Genomic DNA, 26,623 nt, shown 5'->3' on the forward strand with positions numbered 1-26,623 from the left:
AAAAATTGCATCGTGTCAGCTAGGCTGGATTCTCATTTACATTACATTTACATTTAAGTCATTTAGCAGACGCTCTTATCCAGAGCGACTTACAAATTGGTGCATTCACCTTATGACATCCAGTGGAACAGCCACTTTACAACAGTGCATCTAAATCTTTTAAGGGGGGGGGGGGTCAGAAGGATTACTTTATCCTATCCTAGGTATTCCTTAAAGAGGTGGGGTTTCAGGTGTCTCCGGAAGGTGGTGATTGACTCCGCTGTCCTGGCGTCGTGAGGGAGTTTGTTCCACCATTGGGGGGCCAGAGCAGCGAACAGTTTTGACTGGGCTGAGCGGGAACTGTACTTCCTCAGTGGTAGGGAGGCGAGCAGGCCAGAGGTGGATGAACGCAGTGCCCTTGTTTGGGTGTAGGGCCTGATCAGAGCCTGGAGGTACTGAGGTGCCGTTCCCCTCACAGCTCCGTAGGCAAGCACCATGGCCTTGTAGCGGATGCGAGCTTCAACTGGAAGCCAGTGGAGAGAGCGGAGGAGCGGGGTGACGTGAGAGAACTTGGGAAGGTTGAACACCAGACGGGCTGCGGCGTTCTGGATGAGTTGTAGGGGTTTAATGGCACAGGCAGGGAGCCCAGCCAACAGCGAGTTGCAGTAATCCAGACGGGAGATGACAAGTGCCTGGATTAGGACCTGCGCCGCTTCCTGTGTGAGGCAGGGTCGTACTCTGCGGATGTTGTAGAGCATGAACCTACAGGAACGGGCCACCGCCTTGATGTTAGTTGAGAACGACAGGGTGTTGTCCAGGATCACGCCAAGGTTCTTAGCGCTCTGGGAGGAGGACACAATGGAGTTGTCAACCGTGATGGCGAGATCATGGAACGGGCAGTCCTTCCCCGGGAGGAAGAGCAGCTCCGTCTTGCCGAGGTTCAGCTTGAGGTGGTGATCCGTCATCCACACTGATATGTCTGCCAGACATGCAGAGATGCGATTCGCCACCTGGTCATCAGAAGGGGGAAAGGAGAAGATTAATTGTGTGTCGTCTGCATAGCAATGATAGGAGAGACCATGTGAGGTTATGACAGAGCCAAGTGACTTGGTGTATAGCGAGAATAGGAGAGGGCCTAGAACAGAGCCCTGGGGGACACCAGTGGTGAGAGCACGTGGTGAGGAGACAGATTCTCGCCACGCCACCTGGTAGGAGCGACCTGTCAGGTAGGACGCAATCCAAGCGTGGGCCGCGCCGGAGATGCCCAACTCGGAGAGGGTGGAGAGGAGGATCTGATGGTTCACAGTGTCGAAGGCAGCCGATAGGTCTAGAAGGATGAGAGCAGAGGAGAGAGAGTTAGCTTTAGCAGTGCGGAGCGCCTCCGTGATACAGAGAAGAGCAGTCTCAGTTGAATGACTAGTCTTGAAACCTGACTGATTTGGATCAAGAAGGTCATTCTGAGAGAGATAGCAGGAGAGCTGGCCAAGGACGGCACGTTCGAGAGTTTTGGAGAGAAAAGAGAGAAGGGATACTGGTCTGTAGTTGTTGACATCGGAGGGATCGAGTGTAGGTTTTTTCAGAAGGGGTGCAACTCTCGCTCTCTTGAAGACGGAAGGGACGTAGCCAGCGGTCAGGGATGAGTTGATGAGCGAGGTGAGGTTAGGGAGAAGGTCTCCGGAAATGGTCTGGAGAAGAGAGGAGGGGATAGGGTCAAGCGGGCAGGTTGTTGGGCGGCCGGCCGTCACAAGACGCGAGATTTCATCTGGAGAGAGAGGGGAGAAAGAGGTCAGAGCACAGGGTAGGGCAGTGTGAGCAGAACCAGCTGTGTCGTTTGACTTAGCAAACGAGGATCGGATGTCGTCGACCTTCTTTTCAAAATGGTTGACGAAGTCATCTGCAGAGAGGGAGGAGGGGGGGGGGGGGGAGGATTCAGGAGGGAGGAGAAGGTGGCAAGGAGCTTCCTAGGGTTAGAGGCAGATGCTTGGAATTTAGAGTGGTAGAAAGTGGCTTTAGCAGCAGAGACAGAAGAGGAAAATGTAGAGAGGAGGGAGTGAAAGGATGCCAGGTCCGCAGGGAGGCGAGTTTTCCTCCATTTCCGCTCGGCTGCCCGGAGCCCTGTTCTGTGAGCTCGCAATGAGTCGTCGAGCCACGGAGCGGGAGGGGAGGACCGAGCCGGCCTGGAGGATAGGGGACATAGAGAGTCAAAGGATGCAGAAAGGGAGGAGAGGAGGGTTGAGGAGGCAGAATCAGGAGATAGGTTGGAGAAGGTTTGAGCAGAGGGGAGAGATGATAGGATGGAAGAGGAGAGAGTAGCGGGGGAGAGAGAGCGAAGGTTGGGACGGCGCGATACCATCCGAGTAGGGGCAGTGTGGGAAGTGTTGGATGAGAGCGAGAGGGAAAAGGATACAAGGTAGTGGTCGGAGACTTGGAGGGGAGTTGCAGTGAGGTTAGTGGAAGAACATCATCTAGTAAAGATGAGGTCAAGCGTATTGCCTGCCTTGTGAGTAGGGGGGGAAGGTGAGAGGGTGTGGTCAAAAGAGGAGAGGAGTGGAAAGAAGGAGGCAGAGAGGAATGAGTCAAAGGTAGACGTGGGGAGGTTAAAGTCGCCCAGAACTGTGAGAGGTGAGCCGTCCTCAGGAAAGGAGCTTATCAAGGCATCAAGCTCATTGATGAACTCTCCGAGGGAACCTGGAGGGCGATAAATGATAAGGATGTTAAGCTTGAAAGGGCTGGTAACTGTGACAGCATGGAATTCAAAGGAGGCGATAGACAGATGGGTAAGGGGAGAAAGAGAGAATGACCACTTGGGAGAGATGAGGATCTCGGTGCCACCACCCCGCTGACCAGCTGCTCTCGGGGTGTGCGAGAACACGTGGGCGGACGAAGAGATAGCAGTAGGAGTAGCAGGATTCTGTGCAAGAATTAAGGCTACTGGTTACCTGACAGGCTCACTTTTCCATTGACCTCATTATTTTTCTTCTCAAATCCGCAGGACATAAAACAATATAGAGATAAGATGGATATTGATTTTGAGACATGACATGTAGTACATGTATTTTCATATTTTAGTATACGCTTTTCATATTCATTTGAAATTCCTGTTCCCACAAAAACAAGTGTATCCTTGTAAATGTCAACGGAGTACTAAGCGTATTCCAAACTTTATATTTTCAAAGCTTTTTACATTTAATTCAGCTCGTGTCATACTAATTGAGCTTTTTGTGGCCATTGTACTTCGAGTGCTTCCCGAACCCAGGACAGACCCACTCCGACATCGGAGATGTCCCATGCTTCTCCATTAGCAGTTGCAAGAGGCTGGAACCGCAATCCTATATGCCCTCAGCAGCACCCCACTGCCCAGGCGTACAGAGGAAAGAAACCACGGAGGACGTGAGAGCCTTCCTGGGAGGGACTTCGCTTTGTATCCTACAGTTAGTCAAATCCGCTCCATGCATGGTAGCAACACGAAAGAGAAGACTAGATACACCTTGCCCAATGCCAGAAAAAGCTGCCCGGTATATGTGCACACAAGACACACACTTCCACACATCCCTCCAACACACACTAAGTGTACACACTCCTGTGTTTCCCACCTATTCTCCTGCCCCTATTCTTATGAGCGTCATGGCCTTAGAGAAAGATTCCATGAGCCCAAGGCCAAACATAAGGCTGGGACAGTTAGGTTTCACCGAGACACACAGTTTAATTACAGTCATGCAGCAGCCTCTGCATGTGACTCGGTAAACAGCCAAAATCTAACTAGTCAAAATGCACAGCAGCCTCTGCCTGTACCCCAGTTAGATATTCCCAATCAAACGACAGCCTTGCCTTTTGTAATAGAAAGAGCAGACCTGTCCAGCAGACTGAGTGTGTGGAAACATGCATGCACAGCTCCCCTTTGGGTACTGAATACAATTCGGAAGGGCTATGCTTTGCAGTTCGCTCGCAGGCCACCGGGTTTCACTCGTGTCACACCCAAGACAGCTTCAGCTCAAGCAGCCTCTATTCTAGAACAGGAAAAAATGGGAAGCAGACAACAATACAGGTCTGTAGTGACATGACTTTAATTAATCTGATGACTGTTACATATTTAATCCACTAACTATGTTTAATTGTTACCCAATTAAATTAATCATGTAACAATTAACTCCGTAGGAATTTGGGGGACCACAGAATAAGTTGTTTACCATCTCCCGAATTAAACTCTAGAAGATATATAAATTATATATCGATAACAGTCACTTATTAATCATTACCTCATATCAGTCTCATTCTGAGCAGTCGCAACATTCTTGGATCCGCAAGAACCCCAACCTTGAGCCTTATTCAGTACTACACAAATGTATTTAATAATTTATTAACTAACTAAATAATAACACAGGATACACACACACTTACGTGAGTTGGGGTGGGCATTCTATGTTTTTGTTCTGTGTTTTATATTTCTATGTGTTTGGCGTGGTTCTCAATCAGAGGCAGCTGTCTATCGTTGTCTCTGATTGAGAACCATACTTAGGTAGCCTCATCCCACCTGTGTTTTGTGGGTAGTTGTTTCCTGTTTTGTGTGTCTGCACCAGCCAGAACTGTTTCGGTCATTATCTTTGTTATTTTTGTTATTTCAGTGTTCAATCTTGGTTTCATTAGACCAGAGAATCTTGTTTCTCATGGTCTGGGGGTTCCTTTAGGTGCCTTTTTGCAAACTCCAAACAGGCTGTCATGGGCCTTTTGCTAAGTAGTGGCTTCCGTCTGGCCACTCTGCCATTAAGGCCTGATTGGTGGAGTGCTGCAGAGATGGTTGTCCTTCTGGAAGGTTCTCCCATCTCCACAGAGGAACTCTGGAGTTCTGTCAGAGTGACCATCGGGTTCTTGGTCACCTCCCTGACCAAGGCCCTTCTCCTCCTATGTCTCAGTTTGGCCGGGCAGCCAGCTCTAGGAAGAGTCTTGGTGTTTCCAAACTTCTTCCATTTAAGAATGATGGAGGCCACTGTGTTCTTAGGGACCTTCAACGCTGCAGATGTTTTGGTATCCTTCCCCAGGTCTGTGCCTCAACACAATCCTGTCTCGGAGCTCTACGGACAATTTTTTTGACCATGGCTTGGTTTTTGCTCTGACATGCACTGTCAACTGTGGGACCTTATATAGACAAGTGTGTGCCTTTCCAAATCATGTCCAATCAATTAAATGTACCACAAGTTGACTCCAATCAAGTTGTAGAGACATATCAAGGATGATCAATGGAAACGGGAGGCACCTGGCCTCAATTTCATGTCTCATAGCAAAGGGTCTGAATACTTATGTAAATAAGGTATTTTAGATTTGTATTTTTAAATATGGGGTATTATGGGGTATTGTGTGTAGATTGATGAAGAACAAAAGTAATTTAATCAATTTTAGAATAAGTCTGTAATGTAACAAAATGTGGAAAAGGGGAAGGCGTCTGAATACATTAACCCACTGTATACTGAAACTATGGTGAAACTATAAAGAAATGACCAGTAAGTTACATAATAGTTACTTAAGTACAGTGCCGAAATAACTTGGTGATGCACGGAAAGTAATAGGAAACAATAGCGAAACATGACGGCAACAACATGACGGCAACAACAAACTACCCAGCTATAGCCAAAGACACAAAATGTACGTTTTGAGGTTGGACCACATACAGTACATGTATGATGTCGTTTCTCAAACGATTCTGTTAAATAAACAGTTTTTCTACGAAAGTTCCAAGTACATTCTTAATAAGTATAAACAGTGATGCTGAGAAGATGGAAAATGTCCTTAAATACTTACTATATAACTTTTGCTAATTTGCCTCCATTATTGATAGTTCTTCAATAAAGAATAATTGTTTCTAAAGAACAACCAGAGAAATGTATATACAGTTGAAGTCAGAAGTTTACATACACCTTAGCCAAATACATTTAAACTCAGTTTTGCACAATTCCTGACATTTAATCCTAGTAAAAATGCCCTGTTTTAGGTCAGTTAGGATATTTTAAGAATGTGAAATGTCAGAATAATAGTAGAGAGAAGGATTTCTTTCAGCTTTTATTTCTTTCATCACATTCCCAGTGGGTCAGAAGTTTATATACACTCAATTAGTATTTGGTAGCATTGCCTTTTAATTGTTTCACTTGGGTCAAACGTTTCGGATAGCTTTCCACAAGCTTCCCAAAATAAGTTTGGTGAATTTTGGCCCAATCCTCCTGACAGAGCTGGTGTAACTAAGTCAAATTTGTAGGCCTCCTTGCTCGCACACGCTTTTTCAGTTCTGCCCACAAATTTTCTATAGGATGGCGGTCAGGGCTTTGTGATGGCCACTCCAATACCTTGACTTTGTTGTCCTTAAGCCATTATGCTTGGTGTCATTGTCCATTTGGAAGACCCATTTGCGACCAAGCTTTAACTTCCTGACTGATGTCTTGAGATGTTGCTTCAATATATCCACATAATTTTCCTCACTCATGATGCCATATATTTTGTGAAGTGCACCAGTCCCTCCTGCAGCAAAGCACCCCCACAACATGATGCTGCCACCCCCGTGCTTCACTCCTCCAAACATAACAATGGTCATTATGGCCAAACAGTTCTATTTTTGTTTCATCAGACCAGAGGACATTTCTACATAAAGTACGATCTTTGTTCCCATGTGCAGTTGCAAACCGTAGTCTGGCTTTTTTTATGCCGGTTTTGGAGCAGTGGCTTCTTCCTTGCTGAGCGGCCTTTCAGGTTATGTCGATATAGGACTCGTTTAACTGTGGATATAGATACTTGTGTACCTGTTTCCTCCAGCGTCTTCACAAGATCCTTTGCTGTTGTTCTGGGATTGATTTGCACTTTTCGCACCAAAGTACATTCATCTCTAGGAGACAGAACGTGTCTCCTTCCTGAGCGGTATGACAGCTGCATGGTCCCATGGTGTTTATACTTGCCTACTATTGTTTGTACAGATGAATGTGGTACCTTCAGGCGTTTGGAAATTGCTCCCAAGGATGAACCAGACTTGTGGAGGTCTTGGCTGATTTCTTTTGATTTTCCCATGATGTCAAGCAAAGAGGCACTGAGTTTGAAGGCAGGCCTTGAAATACATCCACAGGTACACCTCCAATTGACTCAAAGTATGTCAATTAGCCTATATGAAGCTTCTAAAGCCATGACATCATTTACTGGAATTTTCCAAGCTGTTTAAAGGCACAGTCAACTTAGTGTATGTAAACTTCTGACCCACTGGAATTGTGATACAGTGAATTATAAAATAACCTGTGAAATAACCTGTCTGTAAACAATTGTTGGAAAACGTACTTGTGTCATGCACAAAGTAGATGTCCCTAACCGACTTGCTAAAACTATAGTTTGTTAACAAGAAATTTGTGGAGTGGTTGAAAAACGAGTTTTAATGACTCCAACCTAAGTGTATGTAAACCTCCGACTTCAACTGTAACTTTACATCAGTATTTAGCGGCTAAATAGTAACTATTAACAGGTTATTACCTCGTTTGTACCTGGTCGTTGCAGTCTTGTTTCGCTGTTGTTTCATATTACTTTCCGGATGTTACCCTGTTGTTTTAGCACTCTAAACTAAAGTGCTACCACCCTGGTACCTACCAAACAAATTGATTCACTTGAAATGCACAGACAAACTGGCCACATCCACACACTTGCCTAACCTCTCCTAACCCGTGAAGTAACAAATCACACACATACAATACACATTTGTTTTTGACTCAAGCCAGCCTTAATGCTACTCCCTTAGCCTTACACATATTCATAGGCGGCGTGTCCAATAAGCTAAGCTTCCCTTAAAGTAACTTGAATGGAACTTGCCATAATGATATACTCCTGTCTATACACAAAAAAATGTAATCCTTCAAAACACTACACCAGAGAGCATGATTTAGCCACAGAGGATTTTTAGCTTGTTTTTAAAAAAAATAGCGGTGGATTGTTTTAAATTACCAGCACATACAGCCGGGAAGCTCGCAATTTAGGAAGTGTGCAGTTTGGGCAAGCATGCAGCAAATATCAGCTGTCTTTATCGTGGCAAGTTATTTTGGGACAATAATTTCCTCATCTAGGCTAGATAGACTACATAGCCTACAATGTCTCCCCTTTTCATACGCCTCAATTAGATGGTTGCATTCAAGACAATATTGTTTTTTATTGATCTCAGTTTGTCATTTTCAGCAAATCAGCCTACCCTGTCATTTTGTGGTATTAAAGATTATGCTAATGTCTCCAGTCATGACAAGTAAAGTGTTGTAGAATTGCACAAAATGTGTTTATAAAACTACATTTTTCTCGTGTCCTGCTAAAGAATGTTCCTCTAGCTGGGGCTGAGCTCTGGATGTGAGCTGTCACGCCCTGACCATAGTTTGCTTTGTATGTTTTATGTTTTGGTTGGTCAGGGTGTGATCTGTGTGGGCATTCTATGTTGTATGTCTGGTTTGTATATTTCTATGTGTTTTAGCCTGATATGGTTCTCAATCAGAGACAGGTGTTTTGCGTTGTCTCTGATTGGGAACCATATTTAGGTAGCCTGTTTTGTATTGTGGGTTGTGGGTTATTGTCTATGTTATGTTGCATGTTAGCACATTGTTTATATAGCGGTCACGGTCGTCTTATACGTTTTGTAAGTTTGTTTAAGTGTTCTTCATTAAAGATAGAAGAATGTATTCAAACCACGCTGCGCTTTGGTCCGCTTCTTGCGACGATTGTGACATGAGCAAAAAAAGAAGGCAGGTATTTTTTGTGAACAGTGAGTTATATTTTTTGCCTGTTTTATAGTAGTCTGATCCATGCAATGCTTCATCATAAAAGGTGCATATTTTTGTGAAAAAAATAGCTTCCCCCAAACTTGAAACCCACATGCAATCTATTGTCATACTCAAACACACACATGAAGATAGCTTTGGCTTGATATTTCCTTGCAAGGTAGGCCTACGAGTGCATCAACCCAGCATGAGACAATGGAAAGGGTGACATCTAGTGGGGAAAACTGTTCTGTACCATAGAATATATCAATTATAGTGAACTAGAGCCTACATTTCACGAGGGCAGATACGTATCACTGTAAAAAAAAACATTTACACTGTAGGTTAAGCCTATATCATCACTGCAGCCTATTGTTAATGTCTAGACGCTTCTAAAGTTTTCATAGAGAGCAATTCCAGTAAGACAATGAAATAGGCCTACAGGCATAGCTGCAGGAAGATGTTTGGGAGGGGGGCGGGGGTGTAGCTGGTCCACAGGACTAGTTAAGGCCCAATTTTCTTCAATTATTATATATTTTTTATTCTGCACCCTCAGCACCCCTACTTCCTATTGCTATACCTATAGGTATAACATGTCCATAATGTTGGTGAATTTATTTAGAAATCAGACTTAGTAAAAGCATAAGGGCAGGGTTAGTTTCAGTTTCAGAAATTCAAGAATTGAATTTGACTTCTCCGCTAGGACTGAGAAAATGTAGCTCTACAGTAACGTAGGCTGTAATTTGGAAGCAATTTGGGAGGACTTTAACAAGTTGGGGCTGTGGCCACACAGGAATAAAGGAAGGACACTTTTGAGCACGAGAGAGGGAGGTGCTGCGGTTGCGAAGTCATAACCATAGCGTACATCAGAAATGCAAAATGTATGGTCGAGGTGAAAATGGAGCACCACGAAGAGGAACACGACTTGAAAGTTAAGGTAAATTCTAAAAGCCATTGTCAACGTTGTGTAATTGTACAAAGCTAATGATTTACTATATTAGTTTCACTCAAACGTCATATGACTGATTTACGTGTCACCTGTACTTGTATTCCACTGTCATGAGAAAAACACGGCGCCAGGCTCTCCTGTACAAACGAATACACTAATCCGTTGTCTGCCTCTGCATTGTCGGCCTTTGTAATGTAACGTAGTTTTTGTATATGCTATTTTATTATTTACATGGGTAAATCATTTTATATTGGTTTGGGATTAATCCAGTTATTTGCTTTCATGATTCGTCTGGGGTGCTTCAGGCTATGGTAATGTTGAAAAACATTTGGGAAGTTTACAATAGGTTTACCAGTTTAATTGTGTAGTTTCTGTGATACATTGCAATAAACTAAAAACGGTTTGCGATTGCTGTTGACCTATGACACTTTAGCCTAATGTGAATACAAAGATATTAGGCCTGCAACGTAATACAAATGTAATGCAGTACAGTCAATATGTCAAGTTGTCAACTGAATTATTTGCATATTACTCTAACATAATACCAGCCAAACTACACAGAACAAAAATATAAAGTGTTGGTCCCATGTTTCATGAGCTGACATTAAAGATCCCAGAAATGTTTCATATGCACTAAAAGCTTATTTCTCTCAAATTTTGTTGACACATTTGTTTACTTCTCTGTTAGTGGACGGCAGGTAGCCTAGCGGTTAAGAGTTGCTGGTTCAAATCCCTGAGCCGACTAGGTGAAAAATTTGTCGATGTGCCTTGAACAGGGCGCTTAATTATAATATTGTAAGTAAAAATGTTAGTGAGCATTTATCCTTTGCCAAGATAATCCATCCACCTGACAAGTGTGGCATATCAAGAAGCTGATTAAGCAGCATGAGCATTACACAGGTGCACCTTGTGCTGGGGACAATAAAAGGACACTCTAAAATGTGCATCACAATGTCACAGATGTCTCAAGTTTTGAGGCTGTGTGCAACTGGCATGCTGACAGCAGGAATGTCCATCAGAGCTGAATTGAATGTTCATTTCTCTACTACAATGTCGTTTTACAGAATTTGTCAGTACTTCCAACCGGCCTCACAAACGCAGACCATGTGTAACCACACCAGCCAATGACCTCCACATCCGGTTTCTTCACCTGCGGGATCGTCTGAGATCAGCCAGCTGATGAATCTGGGCTTGCACAACCGTAGAATTTCTGCATAAACTGTCAAAAATTGTCTCAGGGAAGCTCATCTGCATGCTCGTCGTCCTCAACAGGGTCTTGACCTGACTGCAGTTCGGCATCGTAACTGACTCGTGGGCAAATGCTCACCTTCGATTGCCGCTGGCACACTGGAGAAGTGTGCTCTTCACGGATGGATCTCGGTTTCAACTGTACCGGGTAGATGGCAAACGTGTGGGCGAGCAGTTTGCCGATGTCAACGTTGTGAACAGAGTGCCCCATGGTACCGGTGGGGTTATGTTATGGGCAGGCATTAGCTACAGACAACAAATACAATTGCATTTTATCGATGGCAATTTGAATGCACTGATATACAGTGATGAGATCCTGATGCTCATCGTCGTGCCATTCATCCGCCGCCATCACCTCATGTTTCAGCATGATAATGCACAGCCCCATATTGCAAGGATCTGAAATTGTCCCAGTTCTTCCATGGCCTGCATACTCACCAGACATGTCGCCCATTGAACATGTTTGGAACGCTCTGGATCGACGCGTACGACAGCGTTCTCCAGTTCTCGCCAATATCCAGCAACTTCGCACAGCCATTGAAGAGGAGTGGGATAACATTCCACAGGCCACAATCAACCGCTTGATCAACTCTATGCGAAGGAGATCTGTCGCGCGGCATGAGGCGAATGGTGGTCACACCAGATACTGACTGGTTTTCGGATTATCGCCCCTACCTTTTTGGGGGCGGGTTATTTGTGACCAGCAGATGCATATCTATATTCCCAGTCTTGTGAAATCCATAGATTAGGGCCTAATTTATTTCAATTGACTGATTTCCTTATGTGAACTGTAACTCAGTAAGATATTAGAAATTGTCGCATTTTATACAGTGCCGTGAAAAGGTATTTGCCCCCTTTCTGATTTTCTCTATTTTTGATGCTGATGCAAAACCTAATATTAGATAAAGGGAACCTGAGTTTACAAATAACAAAACATGGATTTATTTTTTTAATAACAAAGTTATGTAACACCCAATTCCGTTGTGTGAATAAGTAACTGCCCTCTTACATTCAATAACTGGTTGTGCTACCTTTAGCTGCAATGACTGCAACCAAATGCTTCCTGTAGCTGTTGATCAGTCTCTCACATCGCTGTGGAGGAATTGTGGCCCACTCTTGCCTGCAGAACTGCTTTAACTCAGCGACATTTGTGGGTTTTCAAGTATAAACTGCTCGTTTCAAGTCCAGCCACAACATCTCAATTGGGATTTGACTAGGCCATTTCAAAACTTTAAATTCGTTGCTTTTTAGCCATTTTCATGTAGACCTGATTGTGTATTTTGGATCATTGTCTTGCTGCATGACCCAGCTGCGCTTTAGCTTCAGCTCACAGACGGATGACCTGACATTCTCTGATACTGAGCAGAATTCATTTTTCCTTCTATTAAGGCAAGTCGTCCAGGTCTTTGGGCAGCAAAGCATCCCCAAACCATCACACTACCACCACAATGCTTGACCGTTGGTATGAGGTTCTTACTGTGGAATACAGTGTTTGGTTTTCGCCAGGCATAATGGGAGAACTGCTATCTATAAAGTTGACTCAGGTTTGCCGAAAAGCACCTGGATGATCATCAAAAAGAATGTTCTTTGGACTACTTTTGTTCAGTATATTTGCATAACATTGTCTTGAATTTAACTAAAGTCTCTCTCCGTTCAATCCAGGCAACCGTATCAACATGAAAAATAAGCCATAACCCTCCCAAGCTGAACAGCTGCACAGGAAAGCCCAGACTGACAGTAGTAGAAGATGGACCAGGCCTTTCCCAGTCTCCAGACCCCAGCCACTGAGCTCCAACTCAGGGTGGACTTCTTCAGAAAGTTGGGCTACTCCCCCATGGAGGTTCGGGCCGCCCTGCTTAAGCTAGGCCTGAGTACAGACACCAACTCTGTACTGGGGGAGTTGGTCCGTAGTGGAGCCAGCACTGCTACTTCTAACTCCACCATTCCTGAGAGTGGTGAAGATACTACTGGCCACACAGTCTCCAGCATGGCCTCCTCTAGGACCCATGGCTCCCAAGGAGACAGACCAGTCTCATTACTGGAAGACAGGGGGGACACAGACAGTGGACTGAAACCTATCGTCATTGACGGCAGCAATGTGGCCATGAGGTGAGCGAGAAGAGAGGAAGGGATTATTCTTGTCTTGTTTGTAAGAGCTAGCATTCAATTGAAGTGGTTCAATGAGTTCAGCTCTGTGCATGCGCGCCTGTATGTCATGGTCATGACAGTCCTGCCCTGTAAGGGTTAAGGTGTTATTGTGGTTGAGAAATTAGATGAAGCGGATGTACTGTATTATGTTATCCTCATGTGGTTGGTTGTAGATCACAATGATAATGACAGCCAGCTATGCAAAAATACCTGTAAACTACAGGTGTACAACTACTCATTATCAGCAGTTGAACTATGACCCTGCATCACAAGAACCACGAGCTCTTCTCATACACCTTAATAATTTTGTCAGCTGGGTTTGAAGAGGTAGTTATCCATGCCTGTGCATGCCTTTGCTAAGGTTAATGCTGCACTATATGCAAATCTCCTACGCAAGTCTCTGCCTCGCACTGGCTCCCAGTGATAGCTATGTGTCAAGGCGGTGTTTATATTGTCAGGATAGAGTTCATATTGAACAGGCCAGACGACATTGTCACTCAGTCTTATTATGTCTTCTTAGTTCAAGTGTTTGCAATTACAACCATTTTAACTTGTCTCCTTATTACATGGATGGAGCCACGCCAACATTTTAGAACTTACATTATTACAGTTTGATTACCTAGCAATTTGAGTATACAGTGTATGTTTGGACTCGATTCAAATCATAAACCAATAAGGAAACACAACCCACGTGTATGTTCAAAGGAATGTCAGATTCACAAGTGACAGCAGGTTAAAGCAGTTAAAACCATTGGGCCAGTAAACGAAAGATTGCTGGTTCAAATCTCTAAGCCGACTGGGTGACAAATCTGTTGATGTACCCTTGAGCAAGGCACTTGACCCTAATTTATCTGGATAAGAGCGTCTGCTAAATGACCAAAAAAATGTAGGGTGTCCAATCAAAAATGTTTTTTACCAATGGGTAAAATAATATGTTAATTATGTAGACACTTCTCTAAGAAAACCAATGGTCCAAACCCCATGTATCTAAAATAATCTGTTCAGTTTATTACCCTTGTAGGATGGCCAAGATTAGGGTGACTAAATCAATGGAAGCCAGATGTGTTTTTTTTTTTATATAATTAAAAAAGGGGGGGTTCAAAAATCTTGAAAATAGCATTGTGTCAGCTAGGCTGGATGCTGTGCGAGAATTGAGGCAAACTGACCTGCTCAAAGTTGAACTCGTCATCTTTGTTCTCGAATCCGGAGGACATAAAATAGTAGAGGTAAGATAGATATCAATTTTGAGACATGACATGTTGTATTTTAGTTTACACTTTTCATATTAATGCGTCATTCCTGTTACATTTTGAAGATTTCACCCAAAAAACACATTTTTTGGGGGGGGTGAAATGTCAACAGCGCTGAGTGTAGGCCTACCGCGAGCTTTTTATTTTCAAAGCCTTTTACATTTTCATTCCGCTCGTGTCATGCTACTTTAGCACTTTGCGACCCACAGGAAAAACTTTACAGAAGAACACTACATGTAAAATCCAAAACAGTTGCAGCAAGGAGCGTCAACGCTCTGTCAAAAGAGCTCAGTGCTTATTATTGGATATATTAGGATATGAAATCTGACTTTTTGGATATAATGTTAATGATATGTGAGAGAAAGACCCAACTGAATGATTCAGAACATGAAGAATCATAATTTGTCTTGGTAAAATACATTTTATAACATAAGGAAGTGAAATTTCATCACCAAAGCTCGTTTTCACCCACTCACCCTACCATGTAATGTTTTTATGTTTTGCCGAAGTGTTTTTTTGTTTTATCTGTATTTTATATTTATTGTCCAAAGGTCTCTTTGCAAGTGTTATTTAGCACTGATATACACTACCGGGATCACATAGAAATGTCCTTGTTTTTGAAAGAAAAGCACATTTTGTCCATTAAAATAACATCATATTGATCAGAAATACAGTGTAGGCATTGTTAATGTTGTAAATGACTATTGTAGCTGGGAACTGCTTTTTGTTTAATGGATTATCTACATAGTCGTACAGAGGCCCATTATCAGAAACCATCACTCCTGTGTTCCAATGGCACGTTCCAATGGATCGCCAGCATCCCGGAGTCGCCTCTTCACTGTTGACGTTGAAACGGGTGTTTTGTGGGTACTATTTAATGAAGCTGCCAGTTTAAGACTTGTGAGGCGTCTGTTTCTCAAACTACACACTCTAATGTACTTGTCCTCTTGCTCAGTTGTGCACCGGGGCCTCCCACTCCTCTTTCTATTCTGGTTAGTGCCAGTTTGCGCTGTCCTGTGAAGGGAGTAGAACACAGCGTTGTACGAGATTTTCATTTTCTTGGCATTCGCGCATGGAATAGCCTTAATTTCTCAGAACAAGAACAGACTGACGAGTTTCAGAAGAAAGTTCTTTGTTTCTGGCCAACAAATGCTGATGCTCCAGATACTCCACTAGTCTAAAGAAGGCCAGTTTTATTGCTTCTTTAATCAGGACAACAGTTTTCAGCTGTGCTAACATAATCACAAAATTGTTTTCTAATGATCAATTTGCCTTTTTAAAATGACAAACTTGGATTAGCTAACACAACGTGCCATTGGAACACAGGAGTGATGGTTGCTGATAATAGGCCTCTATATGCCTATGTAGATATTCCATTAAAAATCAGCTATCCAGCTACAATGGTAATTTACGACATTAACAATGTCTACACTGTATTTCTGATCAATTTGATGTTATTTTAATGGACAAAAAAATGGGTTTTCTTTCAAAAACAAGGACAGTTCTGTGACCCCGAACTTTTGAACGGTAATGTATGTAAAATAGGACCTTGATGTACAGTATAGCTGTCATTCTGTCACATGTTATCTTATAACAGCTACTTTTACTTTAATGATGTCGTGCTACTTTACTCCTCAGAAAGCGTACTGTTTGAGCTGCATGCCTGTGTTCCTGTATTTTTTTAACTATGTAATTCTTGTCATTCACTTGCATTGCCACTGAAGCGAATGCATTGTAGACAGAGGAGAAATTATTTGGTCAGATTAACTTTTCTCTACCTTTTTTAACAATGAAACAATCAGAGATCGACATAACTTTCACCTTCACCTCTCTCCTTCCTTTTAAATCTGCCCTCTTCACTAGAAAGGTTTGTTGATTCATAGAAAGTAATGACAGATTTATTTATCCCATTTCCTGCTCTCTTGTCTCCCTTCCAGTCATGGTAACAAGGAAGTGTTCTCCTGTAGGGGAATTGAGTTGGCAGTGATCTATTTCCTGGATAGAGGTCACTCAACTGTCATTGTGTTTGTGCCCTCCTGGCGCAAGGAGCAGCCCAGGCCTGATGTCCCCATCACAGGTGAGATTCACAAATACAGTGCATTCAGAAAGTATTAAGAACCCTTGACTTTTCCACATTATGTTACATTACAGCCTTATTCTAAAATGGATGAAATAAATTAAAATCCTCATCAATTTACACACAATACCCAATTTTTTTGCAAATGTATTAAAAATAAAAAATTGAAATACCTTATTTACATAAGTATTCAGGCACTTTGCCATGAGACACGAACTTGAGCTCAGGTGCATCCTGGTTCCATTGATCAACCTTGAGATGTTTCTACAACTTGATTGGAGTCAAGTTGTGGTATAGCCCAGACTTGAACCCGATCATAGCCCAGACTTGAACCCGATCGAACATCTGTGGAGAGACCTGAAAATAGCTGTGCAGCGACGCTCCCCATCCAACTTGACAGAGCTTGAGAGGATCTGCAGTGAAGAATAGGAGAAACTTCCCAAATACAGGTGTGCCAAGCTTGTAGCGTCACACCCAGGAAGACTCGAGACTGTAATCGCTGCCAAAGGTACTTCAATAAAGTACTGAGTAAAGGGTCTGAATACTTATTTAAAAAATTATACATTTGCCAACATTTCTCAACTTGTTTTTTCTTTTTCATTATGTTGTATTGTGTGTAGATTGATGAGAAGAAAAAATAAACAATTTAATCCACTTTAGAAAAGTCTGTAACGTAAAAAAATGTGGAAAAAGTCAAGGGGCCTGAATACTTTCTGAATGCACTGTAGTTTAAATTAGACTAGTCTCTGTTTCTGAATATTAATACTTTAATACCAGGGGATTTTGAAAACACAAACTATGTTCATGTACAACATGAAACAATGCTTTTACGGACAGTTTCCGGGACGGAGATTAATCTCTCTTTTTAGTCCAGGATTAGGTTTGTCTATGGAAATTAATTTTGTGAGGTCAGCAATACATAAAAATACTAGACACAGATAATCAACACAATAGAATAAAGTACAATACAGTATTCATTGTGACTATCTCTTTAAAATAATGCAATACATTCCCTTATCTCCTTTATATGCAGGGGTTTTGGTAAGTACACTCACTGCACATACGGTATGTTTCCAGTCATATGATGTGTCTGTAATATGAGACTGAGGCAAAAGGCATTGGGAAACTCCACCAGAGGGTATTATTGGACAAATGTTGAAATTCTGAAATCAAGAAATACTGCCTGACGTCATACTCTAGGCTTTCTGAAAAACATTCTAAATAAATTATCCCAATTTGGGATTGCTTCAACCCACATCATGTTGTCGAACACAGCAGTGACTCTTGTCCATGTACCTGAAGGCTATCTTTTAGGAGGTGTTTGTGTTAACCTAGCGTAACCACTAACAAAGCCAGTGTGCAGTAGGGTGGACCACTATTTGAAGCTGAGGCATCATCACTTGGTGCCCACTGCTTGCATGGTTCAGTGGCTTTGTCTGAGGTGGAGCAAGCATGCCAAAAGTTCTATTTTCAGTCCCAGTAACCAGGAAGTAAAAATAACCGCAACAGTCAGTCCTACCTGGGAATTGGGAAATCCCCACCAGGAAGTGAAACTGTTTTTCTCACACACTCAGGTTACTGTCTGAAACTGTGTCTTTTAACTGTTTCTAATCAAGCGTTAAGGTTTACATGTCAAGTGATTGTTGTTACCTGAACAATCAAAGCGTTTTTGACACAGGCAGTTGACATTTGTGAGTGCATTTCAGGCTTTAGTCAATAGTAGTCTCTTAAAACCTCAAGAAAATTGTTCAATATGGAGCTCTGTCACACTTATTTAAGTCAGGGTCCATATTCAAGGGTATCATTAGGAGCACTAGGAAATAATACATTACTTTTAGGTCATATTGAACACTGTGCACACAGGTGCATTTATTCAACATTAATTTTGGATGTATTTGTCAATGCTTTAATTTAGTCTGCTGGGAGGTTTCCATGTTATATGATATTGGGGATGTAGGTTGTGAAGTTTGAACAGCTTATGTAATAATTAAACAGTCAGGTAATATTTGTTTTAAACGATTGATGGCTTTGTGCTCTGTGTGTTTTTTTTTACACAGCGTGTCCCCTGTTTGATTTGGTACACTATACCATATTTGATTGAAGCAATGTTATGCAACCCTTTATTATCATAGTTTCACCTGGCTTGTTCATCATGCAAAGGTATAGAATACGTTGTTTTTAAATATTAGTCATGTTAATGTGTACTAAGAAGACAAGGTAAGGCAGTGGAATAATTTGTGTCAAACAGAATTCCAATATGATGAAAGACCAAACATAAAGCGAACCATCTCTGCTTCTTACATCTCCAGCAACAGCTGTCCATGTAATCTTATTCATTATTATCTATACGGCAAAACTGATCCGAAATCAGCACTCCTACTCTGAGAAGCTTTATGAATAAAGGCCCTTGACTGGGACATAATAAAACACTTGGTGAAACATCTGCACGTTTATTTCCAGACCAACACATTCTAATGGAGCTAGAGAAGAAGAAGATCGTTGTCTTCACTCCCTCGAGACGTGTCGGTGGTAAACGGGTGGTCTGCTACGACGACCGTTTTATTGTGAAGCTGGCCTACGAGTCGGACGGCGTGATCGTGTCTAACGACACCTATAGGGACCTCCAGGGAGAGCGTCCGGAGTGGAAGCGCTGTATCGAGGAGAGGCTGCTTATGTACTCTTTCGTCAATGACAAGTGAGTGCTGGATTTATTTATTTTTAAAATGGGGGGGGTGACAGGCATGCATTAAGGGGAGATTGATAGAGAGAAGATACAATGGTGAAGAGGCCAGTGGGGCCTGAATTCAATCCCACGCAGGCAGGGGAACCATACATGTGGTATGGGGGGTTTCAGCAGGTAACATATGTCATAAATACTGATTTTGGACAGAAACATGAGAGATGGAGAGATGTATAAAAACAGGTTTTTAACTCTTTAAAAAAAACATGTATTAATCATGAATTGATGTCAAGGTTAGATATGTAGAACAATTTGAGTCATGTACATGGTTCTCTAGTCAAGATTCAGCCCAGAAATAGCGAGCAACTTGGTTCCGAAAGGCTGATTTCACATTTTAGAGCAGTGTAAAACACCAACTGGTTGATCTCCAAGGCATTCCTAGACGATTGCCAAACATTTCTGTAAAAAACTCAATCACAAGCCTTGCGTTCCTATATTTACTTTATTATTCTCGCGCTGTTGGCGTCAGGTGCACCCGATTCAGCTGCCCTGCATGCCAGGTAGGTGAAGTGTTCCATTTTTAAACCATTTCATGTGTCTGAAGGTACAAACTCTGCCTTCCCGGCGGGCCCGGAGAGTAAATCAAGTGCGCTATAGGCCTACCAATCGGATGGCTCAGATTACCATGTCTGTAGTAATGTAGCAAGCATAAAAGAAAGCTACAGCAAAGTTGATATTTTGATATTTAAGAACTTTTAAAACATGACTCAACAACATGACTGGTGTTTTTATGAGCTTGTTGATGTTTAAGTTCTTTCTCAGCACTGTCTAAACTTTTTAACTTTTTTATAACTTTTTTTTTTTTACACTTTTATAAGTCATAAAGTGCACGTTCATCCTACTTCCACTCGCGCTACAACCAGCACTGCCACTGTAATGAATGATTAGAAAGGTGCATCGGTAGGCTTGCGTGGTTATTATTAGCGGCTTGGGTCTTTTTTAATATAGAGGAATATTTCACTTTCTCCGTTGAAAGTGTCGTAGAAATATTGGTCCAATAATATTTCTCAGATATCAGAACTTGTGAATTCAAAGTAAACTTTATTACAAAGTAAAAAGCCGAGCTGGTTCATGGATCAACTGTTTTTCCCAGCCTTAGCACACTCCTTTTATACAGTTTCATCCTTACATTACATACATAGAGAGGAGTGACTGTAAATTATGAACTCTTTTTGGCTTTGCGCCACAATTGTTTCCAACCCTAAGTTCTTTCTTTGAGGCAGACTTTTTCCTACCTCAACAAATCATTTAACACTCTACAAATCACTGAACCGATTATATTGGTGGCGTAACTGTGACAGTTTGGTTAAAAAGTAATAGGGGCCCCTACCAGGCTGCAGTCACAAGTAGATTATATCAGCACACTCCAGGCTATAGTCATAAATACATTCATTATATTGATTTTGACACTTCTTATCCAGGCATGCTTCTAGATTACAATGTGTGTCTCTTTATTTTGTATATTGGCTTTTCTTATGCTATACAGGTGTGGTTACAGGATCCTTTTAAAGCTTTTAATGATTCTGTTTTATTACATTAATATTTCACAATATGCTACTGAAAAATCACCATAAAAGGAGTAACAACATGTATTTGTCCAGAGGCAGAAATAATGTGGTGCGACTCGAGTTTTGCCATCAGCTGGAAGACGTGTCCCTTTTTGGTCAGCGTAGAAAATGGAAAGAGGCGTTAAGAGGCGAACCTTCAGTCTGCTGCTCGCTCTCTCCACTGAGACTGACCATCAGATGCAGGCACCATCAGCCCAGTAAAATAAATTATTATATAAATGTAGCTCACTCAGCTGTGCCTCACAAGTAATACATCTGCTCTATTACCGGTGTGACCGTATAGCCTACCTAAAATGTATAAAAATGGTGCGAACAACAATACATTTGCAGGACAATTTCAAGCAAAGCCAATATGCGGTGATAAGGTATTGGACCTATAGCCTACTGCATAAACCTAATTGTTACAGTACTGTTTTTAATAGGTTAATGTTGCATAGGCTTACATTTTTTTTTTTTATGCAATCTTCTAAAACAAATTTGTGGTAGATCTCCGCTTGCATTTTGACTCTGTGATCTTGACTCAAAAGGTTGGTGACCACTCCTGTATGGTTAGAGGATGATTCATGAGACCTGTGTTAATGTAATTATTTCAGATATGAAAAGCAAACATTCCCTCTGGCTGCTCTGTGTTTTATTGTTCTAATTCTAATTCTAATTTATTGTTCTAATTCGATCCTATCACTTCTCTGCCTGTATGGTTTCTGATCAATATTACCCATTTCCGGCCCAGATTCATGCCCCCAGATGACCCGCTTGGTCGTCATGGTCCCAGTCTGGAGAACTTCCTGAGGAAGAAGCCTCTACTACCAGAACACAAACGCCAACTCTGTCCTTATGGTAAGATCTCAACCATAGAGATATATGAGTGAGATACCATAGGGTTCTAATTATATTGTCTGACTACTGACGCTTAGTTTAAAACCTGTCTTGTTGAAGCAGAAGAGAAACACAAAGTACTAATCTAGGATCAGGTTTCCATTAGGCATAACTGATTTTTATATCAGCTCTTCTAATCTGAGACTCTTTGTGAAGAGTCAAGATACTTTCTCCTGTAGAATTGTATTATTTTAGATTTAGGTAGAAATACTTTAACTGTCATGTTTAGTAACTCTCATTTATGTTTTCTATTTCAGGTAAAAAGTGCACGTACGGCGTAAAGTGTAAGTTCTACCACCCTGAGCGCACTCACCAATCCCACTGCTCATTGGCTGATGAGCTCAGGGAGAAGGCAAGGCTCTCCTCAGTAAAAGAGGACCGGAATCACATGATGTCACACCTGAGGGGCCCCCAGTCCGACCCGAGCCCCTTTCCCTCCTATTCTCTGGAGAATGACCTGGAGCACAGGCTGACGTTGGAGCACCGCGGTTCCCTGAGGGAGGGTCCCAATAGCCAGGTAACTGAGAACATGTTGCTGTCCTGGGATGGGCCACACTCCAGTAGGAACCAGCAGGCCCGCAGCCCCACAGCAGTAGGCCAAGGACAAATGGACTGGCCCAGTATGCTCTCCCCCTACGCTACTACTGACCTCCCCTATGCCAGCATCTCCCATGAGTGCCTGGACTCTGGTTTTGGCACCTATGAGAGCCAGTACTCAGATATGTCCCACGGCCACAGCAAGTCCTTCAGTCCCAGGCAGCAGCAGCAACAGCAGGGCTTCCCCTCTGGTTCCAGACATCCAGGCATGCATCCAGAGAGGCTGGCTCAGGACAGCCTCCAGCCCTGCAGGTGTTGTTTCCATGTGGCTCCCTTCACAGGTCCCCAGCAGCAGCAGCACCACAGCAACCCACACCTCGAGTCCCAATCCCAGCCAAGGTATGACACCTACTCGCCTTCTCTGTTCCCACCCAACATGCATCACTACAGCCTCCCCTGCAACTTCCAGCAAGGCGGGGTGGGGGCACGTAATTTCCACCCCCATCAGCACCCCCAGAAGTACTGGTCAGACCCCTTCCATGGCGGGGTCCCCCAGGCTAGGGCATCGTGTAGCCTCACCCCAAGCCCCCACCATCACCCCCCTACTCCGCATGGGGCCCCCCACTCATGCTCCTCTTACAGGAATCAGCAGGAACTCAACTCCTGGGCCCAGCCACCTCCACCTTCTGCCTTTGACACAGACAGAGAGGAGCTCCGTAAGAAACTGCAGGCCATCTTCAACCCCCACCAAGTAGATACGGTCATGGGGATGTTCCCTCACCTGATGGACTCCCAGAAGCTGGCTGCGGAGATCCTCAATTTAAAATCTGATGGAGGGGCCTTCTGATGCCTCTAAGCATCTTGTCTAAGGGGTTAATTCAGGGTTGAGAAGCTTGCACAACTCTAACTTCCACATAAATCATTAATTGATTTCAATGGGATACTTGTGTGAAAATGTGCCTTGGTTAATTATTCTCTTGTTCTTTTCCTTTGTAATTTACTCTAACTGATTGAAAGGGCAACGTTTTATTGTTGAGGTTGTCCTTCCTTAGCAGTCATGTGCTTGCATAGCTTATGTTAAATCCATGACAGGTTGTGTGTTAACAGTTTGGGAGAAGTGTGGGTAATTGGGATGAATCCCCTGTTGTGTTTAACTGTATTATTTGAAATATATTGAAAGTTGTATACATTTATAACAGTGTAGTCAAATCTTGCCTCTAGACTCAATACCACGGCAAACGTGAATCTAGAGTGTTTGACTGTCGATGCATATTGTATCATTTGGGATATACCGTATGTGATCTCGTTTGTCTGAAATTCAGCTCTCATGCAATACGAATTGTCTCAAATAATGTCCTTGTCTGAAATTGCACCTTTTACTATTCTGTTTTTTGTATATTGTGGTTCTGATGGCCATAATGTATTTCCTGTCTCATAGACCAATATATTTGGTATTCCATCTCTTATGCAGTGTGGAATACAATGGTATACATTTTTTCCATGTATAAAGCCTCGCCCAAAGAGCCCCAAATACTATACAGTATCCTTCTAACCAAGAGAATCTGTGGAAGAAGCTGCCAAAGAAACTGAATTAATGTTGGAAAAGCACCTTGTCATTGACCCAAATATTGTAATTCCCCCATAGACCAGAATGTGACGTTCTCAGCAAGATAATGTATGAAAATGTGTACTGTAATATGTACAGTATGTCCTGTGAGTGTCTCTTGTAATCACCAAAGACTGGGTAAATCCAATAGATCTTTTAGAGTAACTGTCCAGTGTTTCCCGATTTCTATGAAATATGACCCAAAATTAATTAGAATACAGTATGAGTGATTTTTGTTTTCCTTTAAATGTGTTCAAGTATGTTAAAAAGCAGCTTTTCTGTGTTGGAATGGTGTGGGCGTATACCGGTATAAAAAATATTCATGCGAATAGACTGCTGATTGGCCAGCTCAAGCTCAATGAGGATGACCTCATCCTCTATGTGGAAATAGCAAGCATTTTTTAAACTGTCTGTTTGAGTTTAAGGGGTGGGGTTTTGTGTATTTTCTCCAATTTATGCTTTGACCACAAATATGAGTCAACAACATTTATTTGCGTGTGAGTTAACAGAATATAAACTTTTTAAAAGTGAGATTTTCACTGGACAATTACTTCAATAATGTTTCTATGATAGTTGTCTGTCTTCGCTGTATGCTGATAGACAACACTTTGTAGTTTCTTTTTTAAGTGCCTAAACATGTCAAATGTATAATTCAATTACAATGGACATTTGGAGTAGAGTTCTAGTTCTAAACAAATTGTTAAACTTTTTTATTTTAACCCCATTTTGGTAACTTTATTTAACAGCACGGTAAGTACTAGCTAGATATTTAAAGTTAGAATGTTGTTATTATGTTATCATATAGTATTACCAGCTTCATATCAGGTTAATGCAGTCATAACCTCCATGGTACTTGAAATAATTAGCAGGGAACACTAGGCATTATATTTCTCAGCCATTTTTATGTATTTTTAGAGTAGACTACTTTGTTTCTTCGGACTACAAATAGCTACTATACCAAATAGTACAATTTGTTGCCAAGTATTTACCAGTACCTAGTACTTACCCGACTGTAATAAAGGGTTACTCACTCATTTTATATTAATTTATATACCACTTAAACACTGCCTTTTGAATGTTGGGAAGTCATATTACACAAAAATGAAAGGTTTGAAATATACCTGTCTATATTTTCTAATGGCATGTCTCTGTATTTTGTCTCAAGCTGCTGTACTATGATATAGTGCTTTCATTGTTTTAGTGCCTCAGAGCGTAGACAGTCATGTGCTCCATGATGATCTGATGATGACCATAGCTCAGGGCTCTCCAACCCTGTTCCTGGAGAGCCACCCTCATGTAGGTTTCAGCGAGATGAAATTCTTGCCACAAAGTCGACAGAAACCACATACCATTATCACTAGACAACACTAGACAACACTAGCTAATATCTGTCTAGCAGTTAGCTACGGCACGTTTGTTAGCTAGCGTGCTCTTTGACGTTGTTTCCATTCAAAATAATAACAATCAGAATCAGACTATCATAACTCCTCCTCCACATTTACTACATTGGTTGAACAGTGCAAAATAGAACCTCTCCCAACAGTTTTTTTTTTCTCGTCATGACCCGAATGTGGGGTGTCCCACTCGGGCATTTATTTTACGCCTGCTACGATAGGCTAGCTAAATAACATTTAAATATGCCATGTAGATATTTTAGACATGTTGTGATGGCATATTAGAAGACCATTCTGTCCCTGTCATTCTGTAAATGGGCCCACAGTGTAACAAAGAATCTTCATTTAATTGAATGTCATACAGTTAACTTAAAAGTGTAATTCCACCATTTTTTTTTATTAAACAACATGTTCATTATCATGTTCATTGTGGTGCTGAACAGGAGGTTAAAATGTGGTGTGAGACCTAGATTCAATCGGATCAAGCATTAACCCGGCAATAACCGACATCCGCGTAGCTGGTATTTTGGCGGTGTCAGAGGTGTAACTGCATTGGAGCTGTCAAATCAGTGAGCAGCTGCTCTTGATCATTGTCAGGAAGCCACACATGTTCCATTCGCGTTAGAAGTTCAGAATGAGAAAGTGTAGGCTAAATAGAAATAATGACGCTCAACTAGAAATCCTCATTATTTAGTTTCATGATTTTCTATCAGCCTAATCGAGGTGTAGATTACATATCACGTTCCATTGTTCAAACTTGTAAACAAGGCTGCATGGGATTTCTCTTAATGCGACTCAGTGCAACCAATGGCAATGTCTGCTTTAGGTATAATGCCAGAAGCCGCTTGTGGATTTTACAGCTCTATCACAGTTCCACCTTTGACACCGCCAAAACAACCGCTATGCAGATGTCGGCTAAAGCAGATCTGATTGAATAGAGCCTTAAGTGTCATTTGAAGGAGCAATCAGCAGTTGAAACAATGACAAAGCATGCTCCCAGCCCCTGTTTCTATAAAAAGCTGAGCAATGGGGCTGGAGAAATATCACACTACTCAAATTCAGAGACAGAGCTATGGATGCAAGGACTGACCATCCTTGATATCAAAATGATAGCTTCAACCATGTTTTGAGGCTATATAGTGTTTGTTTACATTGACTTTGTTTACAAACATTAGAGTAAAATAATATTTTATTTTGAGTTCTGATGGGGTACTACAGTTGAACTCATGAGGCATTAATAAATTATATTATTCAAGAATCAATGGGTGTGTATATATCATTAATTTATACATCCAAAAATGGATGTAGCAAGATTGGGCCTTTAAGGCTTAGACTCAAGCCAGATTTAATGAGGCTAGTTATTGAATATGCCAAGCTAACATGTATCATGCTCATGCTCTTCCGCACATCAGCCTCCTCACGCTATCCCATACACACACCCTGTACTCCTTGAAAATCCAGCATAGGATTTAAAATCTGACCTTTGTGCGACTATGAC

At 42.0% G+C, this 26,623-nt stretch overlaps 1 protein-coding gene across 1 annotated transcript; it reads left to right on the forward strand.

Annotated features, from left to right (window-relative positions):
* Positions 1 to 9,418: 9,418 nt before the first annotated feature.
* Positions 9,419 to 26,387, forward strand: LOC129857725 (endoribonuclease ZC3H12A-like). Its single transcript, XM_055926237.1, has 6 exons — positions 9,419 to 9,669; positions 12,592 to 13,038; positions 16,265 to 16,404; positions 18,865 to 19,099; positions 21,443 to 21,549; positions 21,846 to 26,387. Exons 2-6 carry the CDS (start codon positions 12,677 to 12,679, stop codon positions 22,970 to 22,972), a joined length of 1,971 nt encoding a protein of 656 aa, XP_055782212.1. The 5' UTR covers positions 9,419 to 9,669; positions 12,592 to 12,676; the 3' UTR covers positions 22,973 to 26,387.
* The last annotated feature ends 236 nt before the right edge of the window (positions 26,388 to 26,623 follow it).

The sequence above is a fragment of the Salvelinus fontinalis genome, chromosome 6 (assembly GCF_029448725.1).
Source record: "Salvelinus fontinalis isolate EN_2023a chromosome 6, ASM2944872v1, whole genome shotgun sequence".
NCBI lineage: Eukaryota > Metazoa > Chordata > Actinopteri > Salmoniformes > Salmonidae > Salvelinus > Salvelinus fontinalis.

What these genes read in the sequence shown, in the direction of transcription:
- LOC129857725 (XM_055926237.1), top strand. Translation starts at nt 12,677, where the DNA reads ATGGACCAGGCCTTTCCCAGTCTCCAGACCCCAGCCACTGAGCTCCAA. An exon ending in GCCTGATGTCCCCATCACAG is followed by an intron (nt 16,405 to 18,864) that starts GTGAGATTCACA and finishes GTTTATTTCCAG; the next exon opens with ACCAACACATTCTAATGGAG. An exon ending in TACTCTTTCGTCAATGACAA is followed by an intron (nt 19,100 to 21,442) that starts GTGAGTGCTGGA and finishes TTTCCGGCCCAG; the next exon opens with ATTCATGCCCCCAGATGACC.